The sequence below is a fragment of the Psittacula echo genome, assembly GCF_963264785.1.
Source record: "Psittacula echo genome assembly, chromosome: 2".
In the NCBI taxonomy this organism is placed as follows: Eukaryota; Metazoa; Chordata; class Aves; order Psittaciformes; family Psittacidae; genus Psittacula; species Psittacula echo.
The window spans coordinates 8,580,883-8,607,961 of NC_137737.1; the positions used below are offsets into that span (position 1 = coordinate 8,580,883).

At 37.8% G+C, this 27,079-nt stretch overlaps 1 protein-coding gene across 3 annotated transcripts in view; it reads right to left on the reverse strand.

The window, feature by feature from the left end:
- The window catches only part of CUL1 (cullin 1), a 51,509-nt gene that overhangs the window by 16,015 nt on the left and 8,415 nt on the right, over positions 1–27,079 (reverse strand). For all 3 annotated transcript variants that reach the window (XM_080611612.1, XM_080611610.1, XM_080611611.1), the window contains 7 exons: positions 19,071–19,359; positions 8,932–9,106; positions 7,587–7,754; positions 6,470–6,520; positions 5,410–5,500; positions 4,538–4,701; positions 426–588 (listed from right to left, as the gene is read on the reverse strand). In XM_080611612.1, the coding sequence (XP_080467738.1) occupies positions 426–588; positions 4,538–4,701; positions 5,410–5,500; positions 6,470–6,520; positions 7,587–7,754; positions 8,932–9,106; positions 19,071–19,210 (952 nt within the window). In that variant the 5' untranslated portion in view covers positions 19,211–19,359. The remainder of the gene's footprint in view (positions 1–425; positions 589–4,537; positions 4,702–5,409; positions 5,501–6,469; positions 6,521–7,586; positions 7,755–8,931; positions 9,107–19,070; positions 19,360–27,079) is intronic.

Here is a 27,079-nt window from a genome sequence, read left to right on the forward strand (position 1 = left end):
CTTTTAACATTTCCTATAAATACTTCCAGATGACCCGGATTTTAAAAATCTCAAAGATCCATGGACTAAGCTGAAACAGCTCGTGAGACTCTAGGTCTGTTTTTCGTCTTACATCTCTTTCATACGAGCTTCATCTCCTGCTGGAAGGATGGCTCAAGTGCTCTTGAAGCTCTTCTAGCCATGTTAAAAGAGATCAAAACTAGTGCTGTTTTGCCTTAATATCTGGAATCAGAATAGGCTCCTTGAGGCAACACCCTCAGCCATCCCAATTTAATCAAAAGCTGCTCATCCCTTAGTTTAGTGTCTATCTTCTCTCTTAATCTAGTGCCTGAACAAATCACATTTAGCAATCACAAGAATTTACATTACTCACAAATCGCCAGGGAGGAGCTCTAAGCCTAAACCCAGTGTTTCCATCTCCTTACCTTCATTTTTGTCTGCATCCAACAAATTCTGGAACTCCGTATGAAATATCTCCAGGTGCTTTTCAATAAGCACTTGTTCACATTTTCGTGCTAACTCATCTTGTGTGCTCTCATGGAGATAGACCTGAACTCTACGCTGTTCCTCAAGAAGCCGAGCTTCAGCCTGAAGAACAGAGATACAAATACGAAACGTGTATGTAAGGCAGAACAGAAATCAAACAGCATTCATCTAGAAAAACACCACCAAAAAAGCCAAATCTCTCACTAATGCAGAGTTATGGTCCACCTACTTAAGCAATTATTTTTTCTGGAAATCATAACATACACATGGAATTGATGTTTATGTTGATGATAATATTATATACTGCTTGAATAGGGGGAGAACCACAGCAAGACTGTTTTCCCATTGCTTCTGAATAAGAAGATGGAAAGATGCTGTCAGAAGAAGAGAAAGCTGCTGACATGAGAAGCTGCAGTTTTAGCATCAGCGAGCTCTCCAGCTAAAGAGGCAGTTTTGTTTAAGACAAAACATGAAGATATTCCATGCCCCCACAAAACTAAAAGGCAGAAAACCTTATTTATTTAAGCAATTTAACAGTATGCCCATGACAAATTAATTTGAATGTTATCATCTACATTCTTACAAGGGAAAGCTTCCCAATAATCTACAATCATTTAAATTGTACTAGCATTTAATTTGGCACATAAAATGCTACGTAAGTGTACCTTCCTGGCAAACCAAAATCCTAGATGTCACTCGAGGAACAGTGCTTATGCCAAAATCAACCCTGAAGATGTTTATATAACAATTACCTTATTTTGTTTGCAAAGGTGTTAAAGATTCACTCTACAAGCCATCTGTAATTGCAGCACATCATCAGGGATGAATTACACATGCCCCCTTATTTACATTATTAAAGCTCCAAGTTATTTAAATTAATAACATCACCAAGAGAAGGAAATTAAGTTAATGCATTTTCCTGGTGTTTTGGAATACCAGCTAAGCATGGAAGATCATATTATGGACAACAACAACAAAACAATTCCACTGCAACTACACTGCATCATACACAGATGGCTTTAAATAATCTCTTGTCGCTGTCAGCTTCACTCATTTCTGTAATCATTTTGCACTTAGCTCTTGTGATATGGTCCTGGATTACCCTCTCCTAGAGTCAGACCAGTGCAGGTTTAGATGGAAAAAAATAAGAAATAAAGAAGTCAACTGTTTGGGAAGGGATGTAACCTCAAGCTTCAGAGCACTTGCCTCTTTCTTACGAGTAAGGAATAATAATCAGCTTCCTTAGTGACAGCAAACAGCAGCAAGTCTGTCTGATGAACACTGAAAACTGCAATCAGACTAGCAGGACTACTTATCTTATGTTCATTATGTTTGTTTATCTTATTTATTTCTGTAGTGCTCCATCCCTGGCAGTGTTCAAGGCCAGGTTGGACATGGGTGACATGGTCTAGTGTGAGATGTCCCTGCCCATGGCAGGAGGGTTGGAACTGGATGATCTTAAGGTCCTTTGCAACCCAAATCATTCTATGATTCTATAAATGCTGCCATTGTGTTAACAGTCAACTCTAAATTTGAGTTCCTTTATGAAAACAAATATTCACTCTGACTAAATTTAAATTTTCTTAAACTCTCCCACTTGTGTTCTTGTAACTCCATTTTCCTTTTAAAGTCATATTTCAGAAACAAGGGGAAAAACAATTCGTTCATACAACAGTATCTTTGCCTGTTTTAACTATAAAGATCAAAAGTTCAGTTTGAGACTTTATTTCAAGGAACAGTCTTAAGAAATACTGACCTGTATTCCCTACAGCACATCAGGCAGTGCCAGCTTTACTCATGAGTTCTGGCCTGAGAAGAAAAATTCATAATCCTTCTAAACTCGGTAAGCCTGCCTGTATAACTACATACACATATCCTAATTAAGCCATTGAGTATTCCACAAGAAACAACCATAGTTCTACTGTATCATGGTAACACTGATGTTACGTTGGTGTGCACTAAGGTACTCCAACAAGTTTCTGGTTTTCTTTTGCAATGCTATTTATCTCCAATTAGAACTCAATGCACAGTGCTTCACTGAGAAAGTCAAGCAAGCGTACTAATAGCAGATTACTGTGTTCTTAGGTCAGACTTCCAACAGATGACTTTTAAGACCTTCTTACTGCTAATGTGCCACCTGACTGCTGGACAACTTGCAGCTTTTCACATCAGTCTCATTTAAAGTGTTTCATAGCAGAATTCCAGTAATATCCGAGTAATAATTATGGAGAGTACTACTCTGTCCCAGGCATTTAAGTGGCATGCAAGATTACAATATCCAATAAAAAAAATCATTAAGTTTACAAAACTGCCTTGTCATGTTTGAGTAAAAAATGTTAAGAAATCCTTATGTGCAATGAAGTAGGATAAAACTGAAGGACAAACCTATCTGAATTTTAGATTAATAGTTCTGAAAACTTGCATGATCTCTCTCATGATCTCTCCAGCAAAAACATGCAGACTAGAGAGATCAGACAACCTGTTCCAATGAACTATTAGCTTTGATTTGTACATTTCTCCTTTCCCTCAGGCCACATCCCTTAGTTTGTATCATTTTGCAGGCTCTGATGATATTTACTGTAGAGTCTAATACATGTCTTTTTCCATTTCATCAGTTAAATCCCAGGAAATGAGTAATGAAAACAGTTTCTTGCTCAGTTTCATTTCAATGTATGCAGATTATCTGTAAGGAGATGCCAAGACAGCCCAAACAGCTTGTTTACATCTCTAGTGTATTAATTTGAGCAGAGACTTAAGGCTGTACAGTTTCTTGCTGAAGATTTCCCCTGCCTTATGCTAGCTTTATACGCGCTTTCAGCTTTGACATCAGCTTCAAGCGAAGCAAGTTGCTCTTTTGTGGATTTTTGAAGTCTTGAAGACTGTTTGGGGTACTAATAGGTTCTGTTTGCCACTAATCTCTAGTTCCTGAAATAGCAATGACCTTCAGACAGCTTTTTACTGTGCTGCACCAAGGAAGCCTGGATGAGCCAGTCATTCAGGTTATGGATGACAAATTCCCTTACTCTGTTTTAGGATGAAAGTCAGACAGGAAATGGAAAGGGAAGGAGCAAAAATAATGAATTCAACATCAGAAAAACAAACATAGGTAAGTCTGGGAACTACTGGGCAACTATCCCAATGCACTAAAAGCAGGACTTGTTTCACTGTAGTATTTCTAGGACTTACACACACACACTTTTTTTTTTGGGGGGGGGTGGTAAATCACTGACTTTAACGCCAAGACTCAGAGACAATGTGTTCTATGGCAGTTACACAAAAAAACCCACAAGGATAGTGCAGGGAGGGATGTGCATCTGGTTATTACATACTCAAAAAGATGATTTTTTTAGCTTTTCTTTTTCTTAGTTAAATGGGGAAAAAAAAAAACCCAAGTAGCAATTCATAGTCAGGTAACGTGCTGAGAAAATATATAAAGCAGCACTTGCCCAAGACGGAAGATGACCTAACTATTTCACATTAAGTACAACTGACCCAATAACCAGGCTAGCCATAGTCAATGTCTATCCAGCTTGCTCTTAATTGCCTTTTCTGGGATCCCCTGAATCAGTAACAATTTAAATCCATCCTCTGTTGAATAAAAGTATTGTGCAGTGTTCACTATACTGAAATATTCTGAGAGAATTAAAGCTAATTCATCAGCTACTTCCTTGGCTGGCTTGCTCAGGAAGAGATTTCAATAAATGTCCCAACACAGAGTTGCTTGTATAGGAACAGTAACTTGTAGGTCTAAAGCAGAATGACTGTTTCGGTGTCTTGAGGCCTACCAAAATGTGAATTTATCATTCTCTTCTATTTTGCCCATTAAGAATGTTCCAGACTTTCACTGTACTTACTGAAATACACTTAAGGAGACAAACTCAGACCTGATAATCATAAAAGCAGATCACCAAAGGGGAAAGAGAGCTAACTGCTTCTGCAAAATAATCAGCAGTTTAAGAAAATGGTAACAAAAGCCAAGAATTTCTGTTACTTTACCTCTAAATAAACATCTGTATCCAGAAATAATCACATAGCTTATAAAATAAATTACCTTCTTCATGTACTCTGTGACTGGGTTCTGTTGCAAGAATTCAGTACTTTCTCGTGTATAAAATCTCTCTGTGTCAGCAAGAAACTGAGATTCAAAGGATTCTTTATAGACTGTTAGTGTAGGTCCTTTTGCAAATGCATCATCTTCATTCAGCCCCAGCTCCACTAAAAAAATACACCAAAAATGAGCAAGTAATGACAAAATTGTCTAAAAGAATGAAGCAGTCTCTTGCAAATAAACACACTCTCTCCTAACTTACATGAGGGAATCAATTGGGACAGTATCAGCACCACTTTTTATAACTTTTAACAGTATGTATTTATTTTGCACTTAAAAATACGTAGAACAAGACATTACTTCTGTAAACTGCACTTGCTGATGCATTACTAAATGGATGATAGGATCTGGGTAACTATCTCAAAAACTAGTCCAAATTCCCCTTCCATTTTTTCCTCTTAGAGTTCCAGACTGCATATATACATGGGGTTTTTTTAATCAATTAAACCAGGCATTAATCTGCATGGCAAAGCTCTCCATTTCACGCAAATGGAAAAAACCAGTCCCACTACGCTCTTTAAACTACTATGCTTCCCCCCTTCCAGATTTAGTTCCTAAATAACCAATTTGTAAGCAACTAACACTCTTGTCTATCAGTTGCACTTTCAAGTTTTGCAAGTATGGTACAATCAACTGTAATTATGTCAAGGGTCTCTACAAGCACAAAGTTAAACCATAAATAACTACATTTATTTTACCATTAACATCTTTACCAGACATCCAAGCGGGTGGGATGCTACTTCTGGGCTCTGATAGGGAATATGCATTTATTTGTTTTTAAAAGAGTAAGAAAACCTTCGAGAAATCTCATTTACCATAAGATTGTACAACTCCGCTGATCAGCCTTGTATTGATAGTTTCACCATTTCTTTCCTTTTCAATCAATTTCAACACAGCATTTGTTACCTTAGAAAACACAGATTAGAAGTAAGTCAAGCAGAGAGAAAGCAGCTGGCAGGTAAAGCATAGTATTTAATGAGGAGTGTATTCCTATATTCAAGTCAAGCCCCTTGAGAACTAAATCTAAAGTACACCTGAACAGACATCACAGAGTATGCTACATCTTTAAGTTCTACAACATAATTACAGTCCAATTAGTGGTGAGCTGTAAAAGGGTATGAAAACGCTTGGGGTTTTTGTTTCGTTTTAATTTCAAAGAGCACCTTCTAAACCAACCTCCTCTTTGTTTTATACCTGAAATAACAGGAAAGCTTTGCAGGAAGAGCTGAACTAACTATCACAGAGCAAGCTATCTCCTGGTAAATAATGTGCTGTAACTACTGTTCTTCTAAACTGAAATCTAGCTAATACTTTCATAATATAATACAGTCTTGCCATCATGAATTACTGGTCAGTAAGAGCAAAATCAACATACATGAATATAATATTCTGTTGTGATGGAAATGTCGTTTTATATTGCACCAATTCACTCATTAAAAACATGTGAACTGAATGGTCCAGGCATTAATGTAAATGTGAAGATTCACAGTAGCACTAAAAAGACCAAAATCCCAGGCCTGTCACTATCTGTTCTCACACAGATATCTCACAGATCTCTCAAACCATTAGACATGACCATCAGCCTGCCTGGCTTGGAAACAGCTGAAGTTATGTTATTTAACATGAGCCCCAAGGGTCCTCTCAGCAAAGAAGTAACAGAACAGTCTTGGTATCAAGGTTTAACCACACACACAGAGAAAGGCCTCAAATATTCACCTTTCTAACATCAAAGGAGAAGAGCAGAAGGCTCCCTTCTATTCTCTGAACCCACCCTGTCTGCCCCCCCACTTCCCTTCAAATTCTCGTTGGAACAGCTACTAACAATATATAGAATCAACCCTATAAAAAAACCCCATAGATATAACACATATATACCTGCTTATTTAATGGCCTGAATAAGCAGTCCCTCCAGGTCACCAAGGCAAGCTAGAAGCAAAGAAAGGGAAATAAAAGATGCAGTAAGAAAGTATTTGTACATATACACATACACATGCAGGATAATTCCTTATGGAAAGCTGATATAGTACGCTAAATAATTGGAACTGCTTTTAATTATTATTATATTTTGGCACACACATTTCTTATGCATCAAGACAGTAAAATTACCACTTGCTTTATTTCTAACTCTACTCAAGATATCCCCTTTTCAGACAGTGATCCACTGCCAACTCTGAAAACTAACAAACCCTGCAGGCCACTCTGACAACATACAGCCTTTTCTGTTGGTGATTTTTCAGGCTGACAAGAGTCCCTTAGCATTGGGCTAGTGAAGTTAAGAAGGAGAGAAGCAAGAATACCAACTGGTTTCCTACCACATTGCAAAGTTATTTTAGTGAAACAGTAAAATAACACATCACTTCTCTAATGCTCCACCGGCAAGGACAATAATTATCCTTCATTTAAAAAACCCCCAAGTACTTCCAGTGATCTAAGATACAGAACTTCTGTTGTGTTCTTCCCGTTTATATTACTTTACATAACAAAAAAAAAATACCAAGATCACATATCAATCTTTCAGAACTACACCAAAATAACTTCTATTACAAACCAAATGTTGACTGAATCTTAGCAGCTTGGATGCTATAAAATTAGTAGAGATGTATTGAAGTCAACAGGGGAAAAAAAAATGCATTTTACTTCTCCGTTCTATATTTGAAACACTTGACTGAGTTCTAAATGGAATGACAAGGCCACTCTGATGCACACAGACAACAGTATAAGCAGCAAATATACAGAAACAGACATCCCTTGACAGTCTAATACTGGTAGTCCCAATACGTACAAAGCAGATTGAACATCTCACAGCTTTAGACCTGTGGAATTTTTACAGCTATAGTGGGGTGGGAGTATGGGAAGGGGGGAGGTTTCTACTGTTCCCACTTCTTCAAAACTTCTGTGAACTTCCTACAAGTTTCAGGAAGCAATCTGAAGGCCAATAATGCAAACATGACAGATGGAATGGATAAATCACTTACTTCAAAAAGCTACTTACTGAATAAATTTCATATATTCCTTTACGACCTTCATCGCACTCACGACGAACCCAATGTCGATTGAGGTAGGCACATATCCCATTCAAGACTTTGCTTGAAAACCTGTAATCTTCCCACTGTTGGGTGTAGAATTTCAGCACACTCTCATCCATCAAATCTTCACCATCCTGAAATAACAGGTTTGCCAGTACTGTTGGGTAATTTTAAGGTACAACCAAGGTAATCTAAGAGTGTACAGCCTTACTGTGTAATAAATGTACACCATGCAATACATTATAGGAAACATACTGCTAACACTTCTACATTAATAAGACAAGGCCAGTATGAGATTCAGAAATTAAAATACTGATAAAAGAAACACTACATAGCACAGAAAAAGCTCCAGAAGCAGTCCCATCCCTCCTGTGGGATAGTAAGAGGGCACCACATGAGAAAACAGCCAGCCACATGGTTAAGTGAGCTCAGTAGAACATGTCAGTGCAACGGCAATGTGTTCAACATGACAATCTCCCTAAAACACATTGCCTGCTGCCGCTACTGCTACTTGGGGAGCTGAAAGAAACAAGTGTGGATGGGGTCTTCTCTGGAATCCTGTCAGGTAGAAAACAGAACCCCATACTCATGGAAATGGGTATGGCATCATGTTTGTTCTTGTTACAGAAAAGACTGTAACACATGGAAGTTCAAGTACATTTCCAAACTGGAGCACTACAGCCTGAATGGACAAGGGTATAAAGCCACAGTGCATTCTGGATAAGGCTGCTGACACCTTTATGCAGCTTCATAAGTTAATTACACAGTAGGCTTGAAAGGACACCAAGAAATCTTTTATTATTGCTCAAAACTAAAACCCCAGAAGTTTAAAGCATGGTTCCTTTCCAAAAATAACTAGAACCCATTCTCCTACACAGCAGCCCAACATCCACCTCTATTAGTAGTTTATTTATTAAATCAAATTACTGGCTATCATCAAGGATTTTCAACATAACAGACAAGCATTTGTTCAGCATTACTATTATGTTAGTTAGTTGGTTACAAGTCTAGCTATTCTTGTTCAAGATACAGGACAGCTTAAGATGGCATATAACATTACTTCTATAAAATACAGAAACACTGTTTTGGCTTGAAGAGGAAAAGCAGCTCACAGGTACTAGGACAGAGAGCAACTGATCTATGGCCCAAGGTGAAGCCTACAAAACATTCCAATAGCTAATGGAGACAAAAGCAGATTTCAAAGTCATTCCTTTTACTTCTAGTGGCTGTATACACCTCTGGTTTTGTTCACACAAGCTTTGTTCAATCAACCCAGAGTACTACTACAAACACAGATTGGTTCCATCTTACCTTAAGAAGATTTGTCAAGTAGTTCTTCAGAAATTCTTTTAGCCGTTTGTACAATTCCAAGCCAACAAACTGGGCACCTCCAGGTGTCTGGCCCTTTTTCGATTTAGAAGGAGGTACTCCAGCTCCCCGTGCTTGATTAGACTGGTGTACGCTAGTACAGTAGTTATAAACATGACTGACAGGAAAGTTAAGGAACAGGTATGTGCCAGTAAGGGACATTAAAAATACAAATAAAGCCAATGTTAATTTCAATAAGCTATTTTTATATGACTGTAAATGACAAACATAATACACTACAAGATTCAGCAGTCCACATAAAATCAAACCAAAGCTAAGAAAATGAAGTCATTTTCAGCAGAATTATCTGCAGCAGGTATGTGTCAGACTGAGTGCCCTGTAAATACTGACACCAACATTAAATTCACCTAACACTTGCTTAATAAGACCAAAACAAACCAGTGGAATTTCCTAAGAAGATTATTTTCAAGGTTTAAAGGGAATTTATTTGATTTATTATATTGGCCTTCTACATACACGTATGCTTTCATTTGAACAGCAAGACATTTCAACAGTAGCCTCAAGCAACGTTCAGTAGCTGAAAACACAGAGGACAGTACTTTTGTGTTCTTTCAAACACAATCCTTGACAAAATATTTGGCCATTTAACACCAGCAGGCAATGGACAAACCTAGAAAACAGTAATGGTGAGACACACACTCAAATAAATGCATACCACAATATGAGATTCACTGAAACCCAGTTTTAGGCTGCAGGTATAACCCAGCACTTACACATGAGGCAGTAATAATTTTTGCCCTCATACTAACACAGCCTACAAGACTTGCTGTATCTGCTAATGTAACAGTTCAAGAAAACACTGTTTTCTGATCCAAAATATTCAGAGTTCTTCCAAAGTGGAAGTCACACTGCTTGAAACACTTCAAATAAGAAAGCATCCTAAAAGAAACTGCAATCCACAAACAAGGAAAATAAACTAGCTTGGTAGAACTCAAATTCCACTTGATGAGGACTCAGATCTGACAAGTCACTCTCATGACTCACCTGGCAAATTGTGAGACAACAGGAACAAAGCTACTGAGCGCTCACCCTTCTATTGACAGTCTGAGGACAGGCTTTTGAATCACATCCCTTGTTAAGAGAAGGTTGCATTAAGCAATCCAGAAGATCTAATTTGGTTTTAACTTGTGTTTTAAACTATGTGCCAAGTTTCAACCACTAGACAGGCTTCCTCCATGCTATGTCATGTATTAGGTAATTAACACATTCCTGAGATTTGCTTTTTATCGTTCCCTTCAGAAAGACCAGCACAATATAATGGAAGGCATCAGCACAATTAAATACCAAGGGACTTCCAGCTCCCAAATATATGATGCATTACAGTCATTAGGAACAAACTTTGCCCAACATTAACCCTTTATGAAAATATACAGCATACGTTTCTTACTTGTTACCTCATCCAGGTGCCAAATAACTGGATTTCCCCATATCAACCAATAACAAAAAACTTCCATTTGTGCTTAGCAACTGAACCTTTATCAGCCCCTCTTATCTCTCTCAGTCACTTATTTCCTGGACATTAATGATTTCTTCCAGTTCCCAGCCATTCGTTTGCTCAGCTTTCCTGACACTGTTGCTAATTTTACCATCTTCACTTTGGTTTCTAAATTCCCTCTTCAAGCGAGGAACCTCAACACAGGGTAACAATTTTCCTCTAGATATACAACTTACTTGCTTTTCACAAACAAGAAAAGCAAGGCTTACCTAACGGTTTAACTTGAAAATAGTTAATATAAGGTCCTCTGAATTGTGCATGGAAAGTCTCACCATCGTGATGCAAGGAAATTAGGGCTGATTCATAAATACCCTGTTGGCAGTCTTGCCTCCCTCTTCCCCTATACTCTCCTATCCCGTGTCTTTGACCAAGCCTGAAAATAGGAAGATTGTCCAGATGATGGGCAAATTCTTGCTGGTTTTGTGATTACTCCACAATGAAAATATTCTTTCTGTTCTTCCCCATGAATAATCACAACAGCCTTCAGAAAAATAAAACATCAAGGTTAGAAGACATAAGCCTTTTTCTAACCCCATACATGTTACTATGAAAACCAGTATCCCTTGTGAAGTAAACATTTGAGAGAGTGAGACCTTCTGTCCATGCCTGACAGTAATCAACACACAGCTGGAGTAAAAATATGCCAGTAATGCCCATCTTTACCTGTTATTCTGGCTTAAGTCTTGCTAGCCAAAGTGTCTATAAGACAGTGCATCTGAAATCCTCCAGTTTAGTCATTCTAGGCAAGTCAAACTGAAGTTTGCCTGTGCAGAAGGCAGTTTGCAAGTGTATAACTGACATATTATACATAAAAGAATGCTCTCTCACACTTTGTTTACAATCTGTGTCCCCATCTGCTAAAGCCAAGCACTGACAGAAAGAGTGACATACTCAAAGCAAAATCAAACTTGCGCTGCTTATGACAGTGCATGTCAGTCCACCCGAGAATCACAAGAGGAATGCTGTGAAATGAATTCTTGGTTGCAGAAGGCAAACTAATCCCCTCAACTGCTTCATATGCTGGAAATCATATACATATACTTATGGCCTTGTAGGAGACAGCTTCCTCTGAAGGAAATGTTCCTGACTCACAACCCACCTGGAGGGCTTATTTGCCACCTACTTTCCCAGTGGCATAGGAGGTCATGCAGGTAACCAGTGATCTGGACCGGGGGAGTGACTGCAGCTACAACTGTTGTTCCTGTTCCTAGATCCTGTGCTGATCAGATCCGAACTTCTATGCCCACACATGGGAAGTGTTCAGGCTCTTTCAGTAGTAGTGCATATACTTCCTGAGCAAGGATGCCATCAAAACACAACGTTGCGCACGCCAGAGTCACCTGTAATCTACCCTCTGTCCCAGCAGAGTACCAAACTACAGAGTATTTTTCCCTCCAGAAGCAACTACAAATAGAAATTCTGTGAGACATGCATCAGTTGAATTCAACACACTACAGGAAAACTATCAGGTTTTACACCAATAGATGCAAATTACTCAGTTCCATTTAAGTCCCTAATCTTGATTTTTTTTTTAATAAAGAAAACAGTTCTGCAGAGGTAATAACTGATTCCCTTTTCGGCAGCACAAAGTCCTTACAGTTCTTCCATTTTGCTATGGAAAATTTACATAACTGAAGCAAGTCTGCCTGAAGAACAGATATGTAAAATTAAAAGGAACAGAAAGGAAAGCAGATTTAATACAGTATACCACAAAACTATAGGGCAGAGAGAAAAGACAATACAGCTTTTAGAAAGGAAGAAACAAGCAACAATAATAAAAGCTAAACTCTCTAACCAGAATCTCTCATTACTTCTAGTCTCTTATTAAAGGTCATTTTGGGGCCCAGATTTGCTGTTTCCCAGACGTTAAGCAGTAATTAACTCTATGCTGAGTGCTCTGTCACCTCAAGAGCTGGCCTATAGGAACAAGCTGAGGTTAGTTCCACTTTTGTCAAGAATTTGTATTTTCCTAGATTACAGCAAAGGCACACAAGAACACCACAGTTACTGAAATACTGATAGGGAAATTGCTAGGAAATGTGGAAGTTTTGTATTCTTGTAAACCACTTCTAATACAAACAATACAACTTACAATAAAGCAGCTAAGAGAAATAGACATGCCTTATGGGACTACGTTTCATACCCAAACAGATGAAGGGATTCTGTGCAAGTTTTTGATATTATAAGGTTGCTGAAAAGCAATCACTTTCAGAATAAGTGCTTTAAACCTTTACGTCAGCTTGGTGAGGAGCAGCAGTAAAACAAGCACTGCGGAAACCTTCTTTCTTTTCAGGGAGGTATAAGCCAGAGCCTATTTAAGTCTGATCGGTCCGACATCCAGTAAGGAAGGGCTTACTCACACAAAGCAGTTCAAAGAAAACAAAGAAATTAAGACCCTGTCCCCAACCCCACACATTCTCCTTTTGTATTTCAATACACTTTATCCCAAGATCAATTGCACATCTATGTCTTTGGATTAACTGCAACTGCACTGTTAAAACATCCCCATTTTAATCACTGAAGCATAGACTGAAGGAGCTATTACTGAATAAGCCACATGGATGCTATGAAAATCCAGATATAACTGAGTTCAGACATGCCTCTACAAGTCTGGGATCAGAGAAACTACCAGCAAAAGCCATTAGAAGAGTAACAGATATCTTCTGTTTCCCTCTTCATGCCATAAACTCAAGAGAATCACAGAAACACCAGTTACAAGGAAAATACAAATTTCCAAAGCCAAATACATATACAAAGTGTATAGTCTTTCTGTCAGGAAGTGTAAGAACTGTGATACCTGAGGTTGCTTTTAAGTTTAAATTTCTTTGCATTGACAAGAGGTTGGTTTTGTACAGAATATTCTTGGTTACTATATAAAGCAAGTAGAACAGCAAGTGATCATTGTAGAAACGAACACTAAAAAAGGAACCAATCACACTAATATAAACATATTTTGCACTTAGCTCACACAAAACCAGCAATTTTTATAGATATACACAAAAGCATACAATTATACCTACCTTTCCACACAAGGTAAAGTATATAATGTACCCTTTGATCATGTAGACAAATACATTTACTTCTACCTTCACATTCCACTAACTGCCACATGAAAAATGCTATGACATATCATCTTGAATGTAAGTAGGATCAATATTAGCAGACAGCAGAGGTTGCCTTGATGTATCCAGAGTGACCTTAAACAATCTGACATTAAAGTGAAAGGCTGGCTTAGGAATTTCAAGAGAAAGTGGAAGAATTTGAGGCTTTAAAAGTACATGCCCTAAGACCCCAGTATCTGTTTCTGTACGGAAAAAGTGTAATAATCTGTTCAGCAGGAAAAAATCCCAAACAAGATCCTATGCTGCCTGGTAATGACAGATTCACGTGATCAGGAAAAGGATACTCACAGTTTTACTACAAATCTGCTCATCTAAAATCCTACTAAATTAAAGGAATTCCAGCGAAAGCCACTAGGACGAGGACTGCAACAGAAGCAACCACAAAAGACCTTGGCAAATGGATGCCAAGGGCTTCATGGTTTTGCTTGGGCAACACGTGCTACTGATGCTGAATCTTTTCACAAGTAAGAAAAACATTAAATGTTTTTACATTTATAATTAAATGTTTTTACATTAAATACATTCTATTTAATGAACAGATTATCCCATCTGGTATATTTAACATGTAAGCGTACTACACTCAATTATTTAATGTTTAACACAATCTTTTCCTTTAGCACTTGCTAATATCTCAGAGAAAAAAAAAATCCCAGTTTATAAAACAGATTACAGCAACCTTTCATGATGCACAATCACCTACATTTGGTCTGATGTATAATTGGTAACTACCACCTTGTTAAAGTAAGTTAACAAAACTGAATCACAGCAAGCAAATTCAGAAACAAGGAAAAAGATTTTCTGTAAACGAATGAGATGTGACAGAACAGCCCAACTTGCACCTAACCTTACCTGAAAATACTTAGAGCACTTACTCTTAAAAATAATGACTGCAGCTAATAATGAAACACTAATAAGAAACATATTTGTAAAATCCAAATATCCAGCTGTACGACTTGACCAGATTTTACGCTATAGCAAATTCGGGCATTTTAACAACAAAGAGCTATATAACAATTATGCCAAACACAACTACTCAAATGTGTTATGTGAACTGCTGATTTCAACTGTATGATTTTTATGTACACAACATTAGAAAGACTTCAAAAGCCAACCTGGACACTGCATATATGCTTTTAGTAAAACATCTGCATCTTCTACAGTTCTGTATACTCTTCTATTTAATGAAAAGATTTTAAGGTACCCTGATGCAGGTGAAAACCTTATTTGTTATAAATTAATGGAACTTGGAATCTTTAAACAGTTCTATTTTTCCAATTGAATTTTCTTTAAATATTAAAACTGGACAAAAAGGTTCTTCTGTTGCGTATGAGCATAAATTAACTACAGTGTCTGAAAGAAAATCCTTAGAAGTGCTTCTCAGAGTATACTTTGTAAATCAAGACAGTGAAAACATGAGGTTATGCCAAAAAAAGTCATTTTGATATATCAAATAAAAAGTACATATATGAAATGCAAGCCCACCACTAAGCTTTCCTGGAAATGGGTAAGTTGATGTGTGCAAGAAGGAAGAAAATAAGAATGTCAGAAAAGTTATTCAGCTTTTTGTGTAAGCCACTATGAAAAACTTCGCAGTTTAATATAGTGCAGGAAAGCTTTCTGATAGTCTAGTACCTGGTCTGAGAATCTGCTTAAGATACTTAAAACAAGAGGAGTAACAAAATCCTTTCATTCTCTCCACTGCAGTGTTTAAATCCAAATGTATGTAAATTCCAGTTCAGCCTCTCACACCATGAGGCTTGAGGAAAAGAAACTGCAGACTCACCATATGATTAGCTTGAAAAAAGGGCATGATGTTGTGCCAAAGAAACCCAGAAAACTAGCACAAGATGTGCAAGTATTTTATCATTGCCAAATGGAATTTAAGAAGAGCCATAAAGACAAGTGCATAATAGCAATATGAGTAAGATGAGGAAGAACAATTCTAGTAAATGAAGTGAGAGTTCTTCAACCAACAACCAAAACCAGAAGATCATCACTTGCTAACTCAAGCACAGCTCTCTCTCGTACAGACTAACTGGCAGTTTCTTCCAAATGCACTAAATGCCACAGAGATTCTGTATGCAGTGATACCACAATTTTATTACTCCTTGACTAACTGCAACAAACGGGGTTCCCTTTGTGTTGTTGCAGAACTGTGGATTGAACTTTTTGCCCTTTGCATAAAGCAGAGGGATCTACTTCTGTGTGAACCACCGTCTCAGGTGCAGTGTACCAGAACTTGCTGCTGTCCTCCTGAGTTCCAGGAGTGATTCATGAGCAACTTCATCACTGCTCTAACACTGACTTTTATAACCTAGCCCTGTGACCAACAGCCTCCAAACTAAATGCCACTAAAAGAAAAACTGGGTTAAAAAGCCCTTCCCCCACATTAGTAATGGTTTTATGTCTACCATTCCTGGAAATCTAGTTAATTGTACTGATTATTTCTCTTTTCTGCATGAAGCCAATGCTTTCATGTAATTCTATGATAGTCTCCAATACAGCCAATCACAAAGTGGTAGTTACAACTAACTCTTCAGTACTACTTCAGTTACTACTAACTCTTCAGCACTAAAAATTACTTAATATCTAGGTAAGTGACAGAAAAGCATGCAGATTTCATTTTCAGGATTCTCACACATGAGGAGAAACCCCCCAGAACAACAAACCACACAACACCCCCCACTCCCAGTCTCATCTTCCACATCAGGCACCATTCTAAAGGAATTCTGTTTCTGTATGGAAAACACAAAGAACATACCTCCAAAAGTAATTACATTAGTACATTGATCTTCATAATCACATAAGGAGTGGTAAATAAAAAAATCACAACTTCCATAAGGGATAGGTCTTCCGGTTAGGTGCTCTGGCATAGGTGGCAGGGCAAAAGGAATCACAAAAGTATATGCAGTACAGAAAAATATTTGGTGATCATATGATCTGACAAAAAAACCCACCCTGTAACCAGAAGCACAAATGAATCTGAACTAGAAAAAGTAGGGATGAGGATCTTGACAACCAGCATTAAGAAACAAGATTTCTAGAATCATTTCAGTATTCTCAGATCTAGAAAACCCCTGGAATAATCAACCTCTTTCTCCTCCCTCTGGACTGAAGGGAAAAAACACCACCTTAAGTACAAGTTCTGGCCTGTACTCAGAAACTGAATCTAGTGTCTCACAAAAAGAGACTCTCTGAACAAAGACAATGAGTGGAGACAGGATGGAGGTTTCAAACCATTTGAATTGCACAACTCTTCTAGTTCTTTCTCAGATTCACCTGAAAGAACCACAACAAAAACATCTACATTTCCTATTAATTTTGACTGAAAATTCTTTACTAGATACAGGTCTAAGGGCAGGTTTGCTCGTAAGCGTGGTTCTCCTGTTATAGAGGGATGAAATGGAACCCACTTCAGAAGCAACACTGTCCACTGCTCAAGATTTCCAAACTCTTGTCATATCCAGCGCCCTTGTAAGCAGGACTGATCTTCATACCCCTTACAGCTGTAGCTGAAACTCACCTGCAGCTGCTCTACTTTTCAAACCTAGCTGTTTGACAGGCAGAGCTTCACAAAAAAAAAAGTCTGTCAATCTACTAGACTTGACACACACATGGAGTGAGCAAATATGTTACAAACACTGTGTCTGAAAGGGCAGCAATCCTTTAAGCACTATTTCTGAACATGTACAATTGGTATAGGATACAAAGTGCATCATTATCTTCATAGCAGACTAAAAACACTTAGCCTAAACAGTGTCACGTATTCTGAATTATCAGACTATTAATCTACAAATGAAACTCAACCACCAAATTTATCTACTGAATTAATTCACTTATGAAAGCAAGAAAAAACATCCTTGGTTTTGGACCAAACAACTCCTTGAGGGAGCAACACAAACGAAATGAGTAATGAATAGAAAACATATCTCTTTTACAGCTTCATTCCAAGAATATCTGACAACATCAGAAGGAGGAAAAACACCATAACCAAGTGTTATAATATTAGCATTATAATAAGTACTTAAGTCTTCAGTTGCCCTTGTTGACAGACCTCAAACAGGAATATATTAAAGGCACTCAGAAGGAAAACAACACCTCTCGGAGCTTCTACTTCATGTCAGATTTCTATTAGACACTGAACTTTTGCAGACTTGTTTCATTCAGTCAAGAACAATGCTGAAACTAGCACTGCAAGAAATCAGTCACTTTAAGTCTTAAGAAACCGAATGTTACTTCATCTTCCCATGACTATAAAGATGTATCCCAGGAACACTCAGCACACTGCTTAGGGTTTTTCCTACCCCAAAGAGCATGGATTCTGCAGGCACAGATGAGATTACAAACTTCGCTATCTCCTTAGTAAGTCCAGAGAATTACAGAATTAATTGCTCTATAGCCTTAAAGCTCCTCTTTTATAGCAGCTTTGTCCTCTCAACAGAATTCAGACTAAAATTTCATATGTAATTCCAAACCAGTGCCAACAACAGCATTAGACATTAAGTTATGGATCAGTACAGTAACCTTTATTAAAAAAATCTAAAAATTGATAAAGAAAAAACAGCAGAACTGAAGATAGGAAATGTATTCAGTCATCATTTCTTCTATCCTACGTCTACACACTGTTGTACTACCACTTTCTTAAGCACTGTTTACTGTACTGAGCAACAGAAGGAACACAAAAGAGCATGCCACTTTACAGGTGGAACATAAAAGAAGGGTTTCTCACTTTCCAAAGTCGTGAAGTCAAACACTGAAGCTACAATATAGCAAGAGGCACAGCCCTCCAAATCATTCTAGAAGATACTTATGCACTGACAGAAACAAGTTCCTACAATATTACAAACAGTACTTCAGCATGCACATAAAAGGATGAACAGAACCCCTTTTTAGCATATTATAACTCCTAGAATGGGGAGATGCTGGAAAAGTTCAGTATCTTTCTGATGCAAGTTAGAAATTCAAGAGAAATCCACCGGGTGCATTTTCACTCCAGCTGGAAAATTATACAACTCAAGAGTAAAGTCCTACCTTAAGGATGCCAAGAGAAAAAATTTCCAGGTTATTATCAGGAAGACCTGTAGCATAATGCCAGAGACTAACATAATGAGGAAAATAATTTCTGGTTTATTTTGGTGCTTTGTGGACTCAAAATTAGACCTATTAATAAAATAACTTTAAACATCAGCTCTGTTAAAGATAATAGTAATCAAACCTGAAATTCAGAGGTAGCCATAATTACAAAGACAGTTTTCCAGACAAAGGAATGTTCCTGCTTATTTGCTAGTAAGATTATATAGAAAAGTCTAATCTTCAAAATAAAAACATATTATTCTAAGCCATTAAGTCCAATACTTATGAAGCAATTCTGAGTTTAGAAAAGTAAAAAGCTATCTCTAATCTACTAACAGTGAAAGTACTAATTGGCTTAGGCATTAGGATACGTGTAGAGTTCCATGTATCTGGATTTTGCCATACTTTGTCTGGTGTAAACCTGTTGAATTCCAGCTCTTAGGTCATCCCATATCTGGTCAAGACCAATCTGTTTAAGTCCATGCGGGTTCTGACTCCTATTCGATGACATTTTGTATTTCCTGTAAAGTCTTCCAGTGCAGCTGCCTGAGATCTGGTTATTCCTCCATCAGAGTCACAAGTCAAGTAACATTCTAAACTGAGTTGCAGTAACTCAGATATTCTTTACATACAAAGAGTGAAGTTTTCCAGGACGATAATCTGCAAAAGGAAAAGAAAATACACATTATACCAAAGGACAGACCAAATTCAGTCACGCTAAAGATTACACAAATAATTGTTTCATTTAAACGTTTTCATTTATACAGATGAGAAAAAAACATGACAAGATCTGAAATACCAGAACCAGGCAACCTAATTTTGCAATTCAGCAATCTACTACAAAATGCGACTGCTAGGGCAAAGATCAGTCCAAAGCCTGGAGGTACTTCGGTCACTGTTGCTGAAAACAAAATCCTAAGGCTAATAAGAAAATAGAACAGTAAAAATTTTTCCAAGTAGCAGACACTATCCTACTAAGAAACATTTCCTCCCTATACAGCAGGGAAACTCCAGTATTTCCAAACAACTCTGAGTTGCGTGGTAACTCACCATTTAACAAGCATCCTGCTGGATATCCAAGATTAAGACGACGACACTAAAATAACTATTTTCCTTCAGTTATCAATAACTCTTCCAGACTTGAGATGCTATTACAGACAACCTGGAACTCCAAGGTATTTTGGGAGCAGGATTTTTTCCTATCCGGTAAACACATGACTGTACCAATTTCTTTTCTAAATAAATAAACACCAGTTCCTTCAATGCCATCTTACAACCAAGAAAATATGCAGCCACTACTGGTGGGAAGAAAGAATAACTACTGGAGTGCACAAAATTAAGATTGAGTGACTGGTGAATGAAAGAGTAAGAAATTAAGAAAATGCACTGCTCCCATAAGTGCTTAAGGACACAGTTTAGGAGGCAGTGAAAAGATGGTTATCAGTTCATCAGCCTTGTGAAATGACAGCATAGGAAAACAGTCATCTGGCAAGGACGACTGAGAACATAAAGCAGAGATGATCCATTTTTACACCAGTCCTTAAAAATACTTCACAATTCTAACAAGTCTCATCCACTGTAGCAACAAAATAAAGAAGGTACCCAAAAATGACAAAGGAGGTAACATGATTCAAGAAATTAACCCACAAATAAGAGAGCTGTAGTTAAGTCAAGATCAACTTAAGTCTTACTGCAGCCTTTCACTAAAGGGAGCTTATGAAAAAGATGAAGAAAGACTTTTTATCAGGGACTGTAGTTACAGGACAAGGGGCAATGGTTTTAAATTGAAAGAGGGTAGATTTGGACTGGATAAAAGACGACCTATTTTACAATAACGGTGGTGAAACACTGGACCAGCTTACCTACAGAAGTTGTGGCTGCCCTATCTCTGGAAGTGTTCAAGATCAGGATGGATGGGGCTTTGAGCAACCTGGTCTAGTGGAAGATGTCCCCGTCTGAAGCACGGATGTTGGACCAGATTATATTTACAGGTCCTTTCTAGACAAACCATTCTGTAACCTAGAGCCCTTTCACTGAAATACTCCAAATACAGTGAAGCATGACTTTTTGCTATGCTTGTATAGACAAGAATACAGCTGCTGGCAAAGGCCCATATAAACCCTTCCTTAATTTCAAGGACAGTATAGGCCAAGACCTGACAAATCCCATTATTTGTTGTTGACCTTTGAGCAGTGGAAAATAGATACTCCTACAGCATGTCACAGGTGCCTTGTCACAGCCACTTTTAAGCTACTGCATGTTCCACTCCAGGTTTCTCACTGTTTTAAAGATCAAGTATTCTGTTATACCCTCTCTGGCCCCTATCCAATTTATTATAAGACTTCCTTCAGCTTTTTCTCCTTGACCCTAAAAAGACCTGCTAAGATCAGATCAAGACATTTCTTCAGGTTTTTTAGTCAATGACTGTCTTATTGCAGTAACACGGAAGTTACAATTTCTGATAGTCCTTTACTATCCATCACTCATAAACATTTAAATCTAAGGCTCTAAGTACAAAACCACTGAGGTCTTTTTATGCCAAGCTGAGCAACAAGTACCATTTCATTTCAATCAGGCATAAACTGCTTCTGTAGCTATTTTTTATTTTTACATAACCAACAATTATTTATAAAACTAGGTGGAAAAACCACAAATTCAGTCATATATCTTATTAATACATATCAGAATTCAATATATGCCTTAGAAAACATACACTTAAAATTCAACCTTGCCGTTCTGTTTCAGTACTTACAGTAAATTGGTTATTTAAGGTACATGGGAATAATGCATCATCATGCTGCACTGTAATACAGATCAGATCTTGTTTCTATTTAACTTCTTTAATTTCTGGACATCAAACCTGCTACAGTACTAATAATGATGGACTTTCACGACTGAGCAACAAAACACAGAAAGAACGAAGGCCCACAAGCAGCGATTCACCTCTTACTATGGGAAATAGTCTGTGCACGTTACACCCATGATCTCGGACTATGATTCTAAGTCAGTACTGCAATTCACAGCAAGAAAATTAATTCCATGTCTACAGTCCAGGAGAAGAAACTTTTTGGTTGCTCAAATCAGGTACTATCTGAATTCTTCACAGCAGCAAGAGAAAACACAGGTACAAATCAAAGCAGTTACGGATGCCCCATCCCTGGCAGTGTTCAAGGCTAGTTAAACAGGGCTTTGAGCAACCTGATCTAGCGGAAGGTGTTCCTGCCCATTACTCTCCTATTAATCTCCAAACGTCAAGCAGCCTAGAGCCAGAACACATTTTAGTAAAAATACTTTGGCATAATCTAATACAAATTACTTCAGTGCTGTACAAAAGTTCATAACAAAAAGCCAACCCCTTGCTAGCTAGCTAGCAGAACATAACTATTACAACAGTTCACAAATAGGCCAAGGTCCCTTCCCAGGCAGTCCAAAGGGCTCATACTCAAAGACACCTCTCCAGGCGCTAGCAAGAAGCAGCCACCTTTCCATTGAAAGCCCATGGTCACCAGCTGCTCAGCAGATGCGGAGTTTCCCCCTCTATGACAATGGAAATATTTAACTTTCTTCTCTAATTAAGCAGCTCCTAGTTCTTATGTACCCTGGCGCATCTACAAATACTGCCTTTTCCCAGAATGTTGTAAACTCAAGGTGTTCCTCACTCACACTGTACTAACTTTTCCTCCCCTCACCATAAATTAACGCTCTGTATTTAAGTCAGGATGTAGCCATCAAAAACAACGCTATGGGAAAGAACTTCATTTTGATTTTTGTTTTCTCATGCAGTCCATTACACACAAGTATTCTCTAAGCAACAAATTCCACTCCATTTAACAACATTACCTCACTATCGCTTAACTGGCTTCCAATTTGAATTTCACGATTAAACACATGAACACAGAATGATAGCATCACATCACTAACTTCCTAGACTCAAATAATTTACTTCTTCCAGTTAGTTACTAGTTAACACAGTTGGGAAATGAATCAATAGCTGAATAATGCTATAAACTACTATATTTTTTTCTCAGTTTCAGTCATGTGCAGGAAGAAAAATACAGGTAATTATTAATATATTACCCTAACAGGAGTAAAGTTTCACTACATAAGAATACTTTAACTACAAAAGCCTATTTTACGAAAGCAAGCATTTGTACTTAGTGGTTAAAGTAAATGATGGTGTTAGATGTGTAGAGAAAGGAGGTCAAATCTGGTCCACAGCAGTTACACTGCATCTCCCTACCCAACATTCCAATTACTACATTTACAGAGAGGGAGAAGAGAGAGTTTAGACATCCACCACTACTTAGTGCCTGGGATGTGTGCAACTGCCAAGAGCAAGGCACCCTCTCAAGAACTATGAATTCCTACAGGTAAATTAAAACCTTAGAACCTCAACATTATTAAGCCATAACCTTTACATCAGTGAGATCTCTCACCTTCCAATTGCTGTTGGCAGGACCATGCACACATCAGTCTTGATCTGACCATCACTGTGCTTTCTGGCCCAAACAGATCAAGCTTGCTGGTGACCTGCTTCATGGCAGGACCACAAACCCAGCATTGCAACATCTGCTCTGTAGCTATGGACCAGAGAACAGACTTCATTATATCTTCAGGACTAGCTATATTTACATGAAAAATGTAGTTTCCAGCTGATACACATACAATTTGATGCAGCCGTATGGCAGTGTTCAACGCCATCCTATCTTTCAACCCTGCATTCAAGCACTGCAGTTAAAACACTGTCAACCAAAACTGTCATTTCTGACCATACCAATTGTTCAAAGGAAAATTTATGCCAGAACTTCAGAACAGCCTTGAAGGACAAAGAGAGATTCTATTCCCTCCTTTGCATTACTGGGGGGAACGTAACATGACACACCTCATATGCAAGGAAACATACTGCATCTGAAAACACTGGGTTTGTTTTTGCTGATCATCTAGTAATAAACAGGATTCCTTTTAGATATCCCCATCTGAGAAAAATTACATGTATGCTGAATGAGGCCTACTAAGAAAATGTGAAAAAGTTAACTCTATTTTCATCTAGAAAATATAATAAAAGCCCCTGGATTTACAGCATCCAAATCCATTTGCTAGAGTAACTACCATTTTTATGTCCTCGTACAACATAACATTCAGCTTCACAGCTCCAAGACCTATGCATTACCTGTTCTTCTCCCACAACCACTTATTTCCAAATCACAGATTCCAAGATAGCTTACTTCAATAGTTACAGATGGAATTTGAAGTTGTCAGCTGCTTGCCCCAGTAAGAACTTGGAGGTCCAGGGCAAGGTTTTCCAGCTCACCCAAGAGCCTTGATAGCATTTTTCTGAAGACACAGTAGAGAGGAACAGGGCCAAGGCTTAGTAATTTCTAAGTATTTTATCCTTTGTCTAATTTCAACAATGAGGAGAACATTACTGTCACACCTAATAGCACGAGCTAAGGTGACCAGATTTAATCACACTAAAAACAAACAGTTTAGGGAGGAGAAGCAAGCTTCACTAATAAACTGTAGTGGAATGAATGTCATTAAAAAGAAGTTCAAAGATCTTTTATGTTTCAAGGTTTCCAAAGTTTACAAGTGTGTTTTAAAGTCAGAATTTCACCTCTGTACACTGCTTCAAATCGATTTTCTAAAACTGAAGGCAGGTTTCCCAATAACAGAAGTACACTACAAGTTCATTTGGACACTGGCTGCAGTTTGACATCTTTTGTAAAAATTGGTGCAGTGACCATGTTCATCTAAAAGGCCACTACAAGCAAAATATCAGCCCTCTGAACTGACAAGGACAAAAGCACAATAAACATTTAACCTTTGACTTCAAAAGACAAAGAAAAGGAGTAAGTTTAATACAGCTACACACTAAAAATGAGAAATGAGATTCCTCTTGCCAAGCTCCTTCCTCTCTCTTTTTCCAGCTTGACTCCTCTAACTTATTCTATCCTGCTCTCCTGTTGCTCCATTTGAGCAAGTCTGATCCAGAAATTCAACAGAACCTCTTGTGTTCAGTAAGGAGCAACATTCAGTAAGGGTCCTGAACAGTTTTACTCCCTCAAGGTTTCTGCTACCTCCACAGTGAGCCAAGATTATTTACCCCAGATATGCAACACTCATCAAACCAATGTCTTACAACAACAGCACACAAGTATTTTCAACTAAAACAGAAGCCTATTAAACATTACCTTTGTTCTAATACAAATTGCTTGCTTGTTCTTATGCTATTTTAAATCAACTTAACATACTGGATGCCATTTCATACCCTAGCTCACATAAATTTCAAAATTGCTACAGTTGACCCCAAAGTATTACCATATCAATATATTTGGTAAATATCCAAAGGCACACCAATTGTTTTCAGTTTAGGCTGGATACAAAAAGTATCAAAAATAACCCAAACCCCTCTGGCAACCAAAGAAGTCCATTTATCATTCATATATCCTCTCTTACCAAACACAGGCAGTTTCACAGATAGGACACTGCAAATGATCCATCCTACAAACCAGGCTTGAGATTCATCGTGAACATGCACACACACACCTTCTCAAAAGGCATGTAAATGCAAAGTACAGAGCTGAGAATATACCTCCCTCCTGTAAGATACAATTTACATGATTAATCTGATATAAGCACTGTGGCGGAGGGGGGAAGAGAGACATTTAAAATGTCTTTGCACCAAGTTAAATAATGTCTCTTGAATCCTAAAGGATACAACCTCCATTAGATGGAATGGAGAAAGACAAGAAACAATTCTAGTTTGTCCCTATAATCACTTGCACTCACAATTTATGATTTCAAATACACTTTTATACCCATGTATCTGCATTGTGTTTACTTGACTTCAGTTGAAGTTACCATTATGAGCACAAAACTGTAAGTACCATAGCTTAGTTGAGCCATCATTCTGCATGCAATATTTTATAGCACTGACACTTTTGTCCATAAGCATTTTAGGTCACTAAATATACAGACTATAAACTAGGCAGATAGTTTATGCATGTGAAGTGACCCAATCCCTAAAGCAAGACTAGAAGCAAGTGTAACGTCCTCAGCACTTAACATGCTATGAATGTGTAATTAATGAACATATGGAGAATCTGTCCATAGCAAAATCAAACCACACCTATGACAAAAATTGGTTATTCCAGAAATCATACCAGTACAAGAAGAGAAACGTTGGAATCTTTTTCTCCCTTGTCAACAAAGATATTTAAGAGAAAAATTATGCAAATTACAATGTTCAGTTCCTCTGTATTATTACAGAATACTGAGTTACATGTAGTGTGAAAAGCTTTAGTCCATCTTATTTTCAACAGAGTTAATTTCATTCTGAGAAGGCACATGTATACACACATACACTCCTCCTTTCTAAAAGTTGTCTTTAGGTGGTAAAAGCATCCTGCACATCATTTAAAAAGTAGCTTGGAGTAGAGGCAAGCATGCTTAATTTGCCAGTAGGTCAATATCCAGTTTTGTAAATCTGGCATAAAAGTTTATGGAGTTGCTACTTTACCTCCCTGACAATGCCTTCATCCTAGGCTTCAGTGTTCTTCCTCCACCCCCTCTTCTAGATATCATTGATCAGAGCTGTAACATATAAAGTGCTACAAGAAGTACGCTCCTACGTTACTTCATGTGCCAATGACACAATTGCCAGCTGAGAAAATAAAACAAAAGCCTGGATGTGTTCTTCATAGCTAGAAAGACACCCAAATTTACCTTTATTTTCAAATTTAAACAGAATTCATGGAAGTAACTTGGAAATGCTGGTTTTACACCTTTCTTATTTATTTAAATTATGCATGATCTTGATCACCAAAAGCCTTTTTAACTGACATGGTTTTAATTTTGGATGCCCAATTACAAGGGTTCTTCCAAAACATAAATGACTATTTCTCAGAAAAGCACCAAGCAAATTTGCATGTGCTGCTTTGCCATTTCTTTTTGCCTATTCTTTTATTAGTTCTTTGGCATTCTTCCTTTACTTTTTGATTTCAGCTTTCCTCTTGTCTTCCTTCAGCAAATGGTTCCTGCAATTTTTGACAAAGATCTCACTACAGTAACGCAATAGCTAATAGAGCCCAAAAAAACCCACCATATACATACTGCCTAAAAAAACAGAGGCTAGGTCTAGACTACAAGAGGTTTGCTGATGTATCTGTACATGCAAACTCTCCCTTCTGCACTTGCAGCTTAAGTAAACTTTGGTCAAGGTTAACATTCCTGCCAACAAGAAAAGTTTCATGGTGTTTTTTACTGCATCGACATCAACTTTGCAAACAGTATCAGGGACTACACCCTTCACACTACTATACAGGTAAAACTTCAGGTCTTGTTTACATGCCTCAAAGAGAGTTCACTTTTTTGCTGTTTA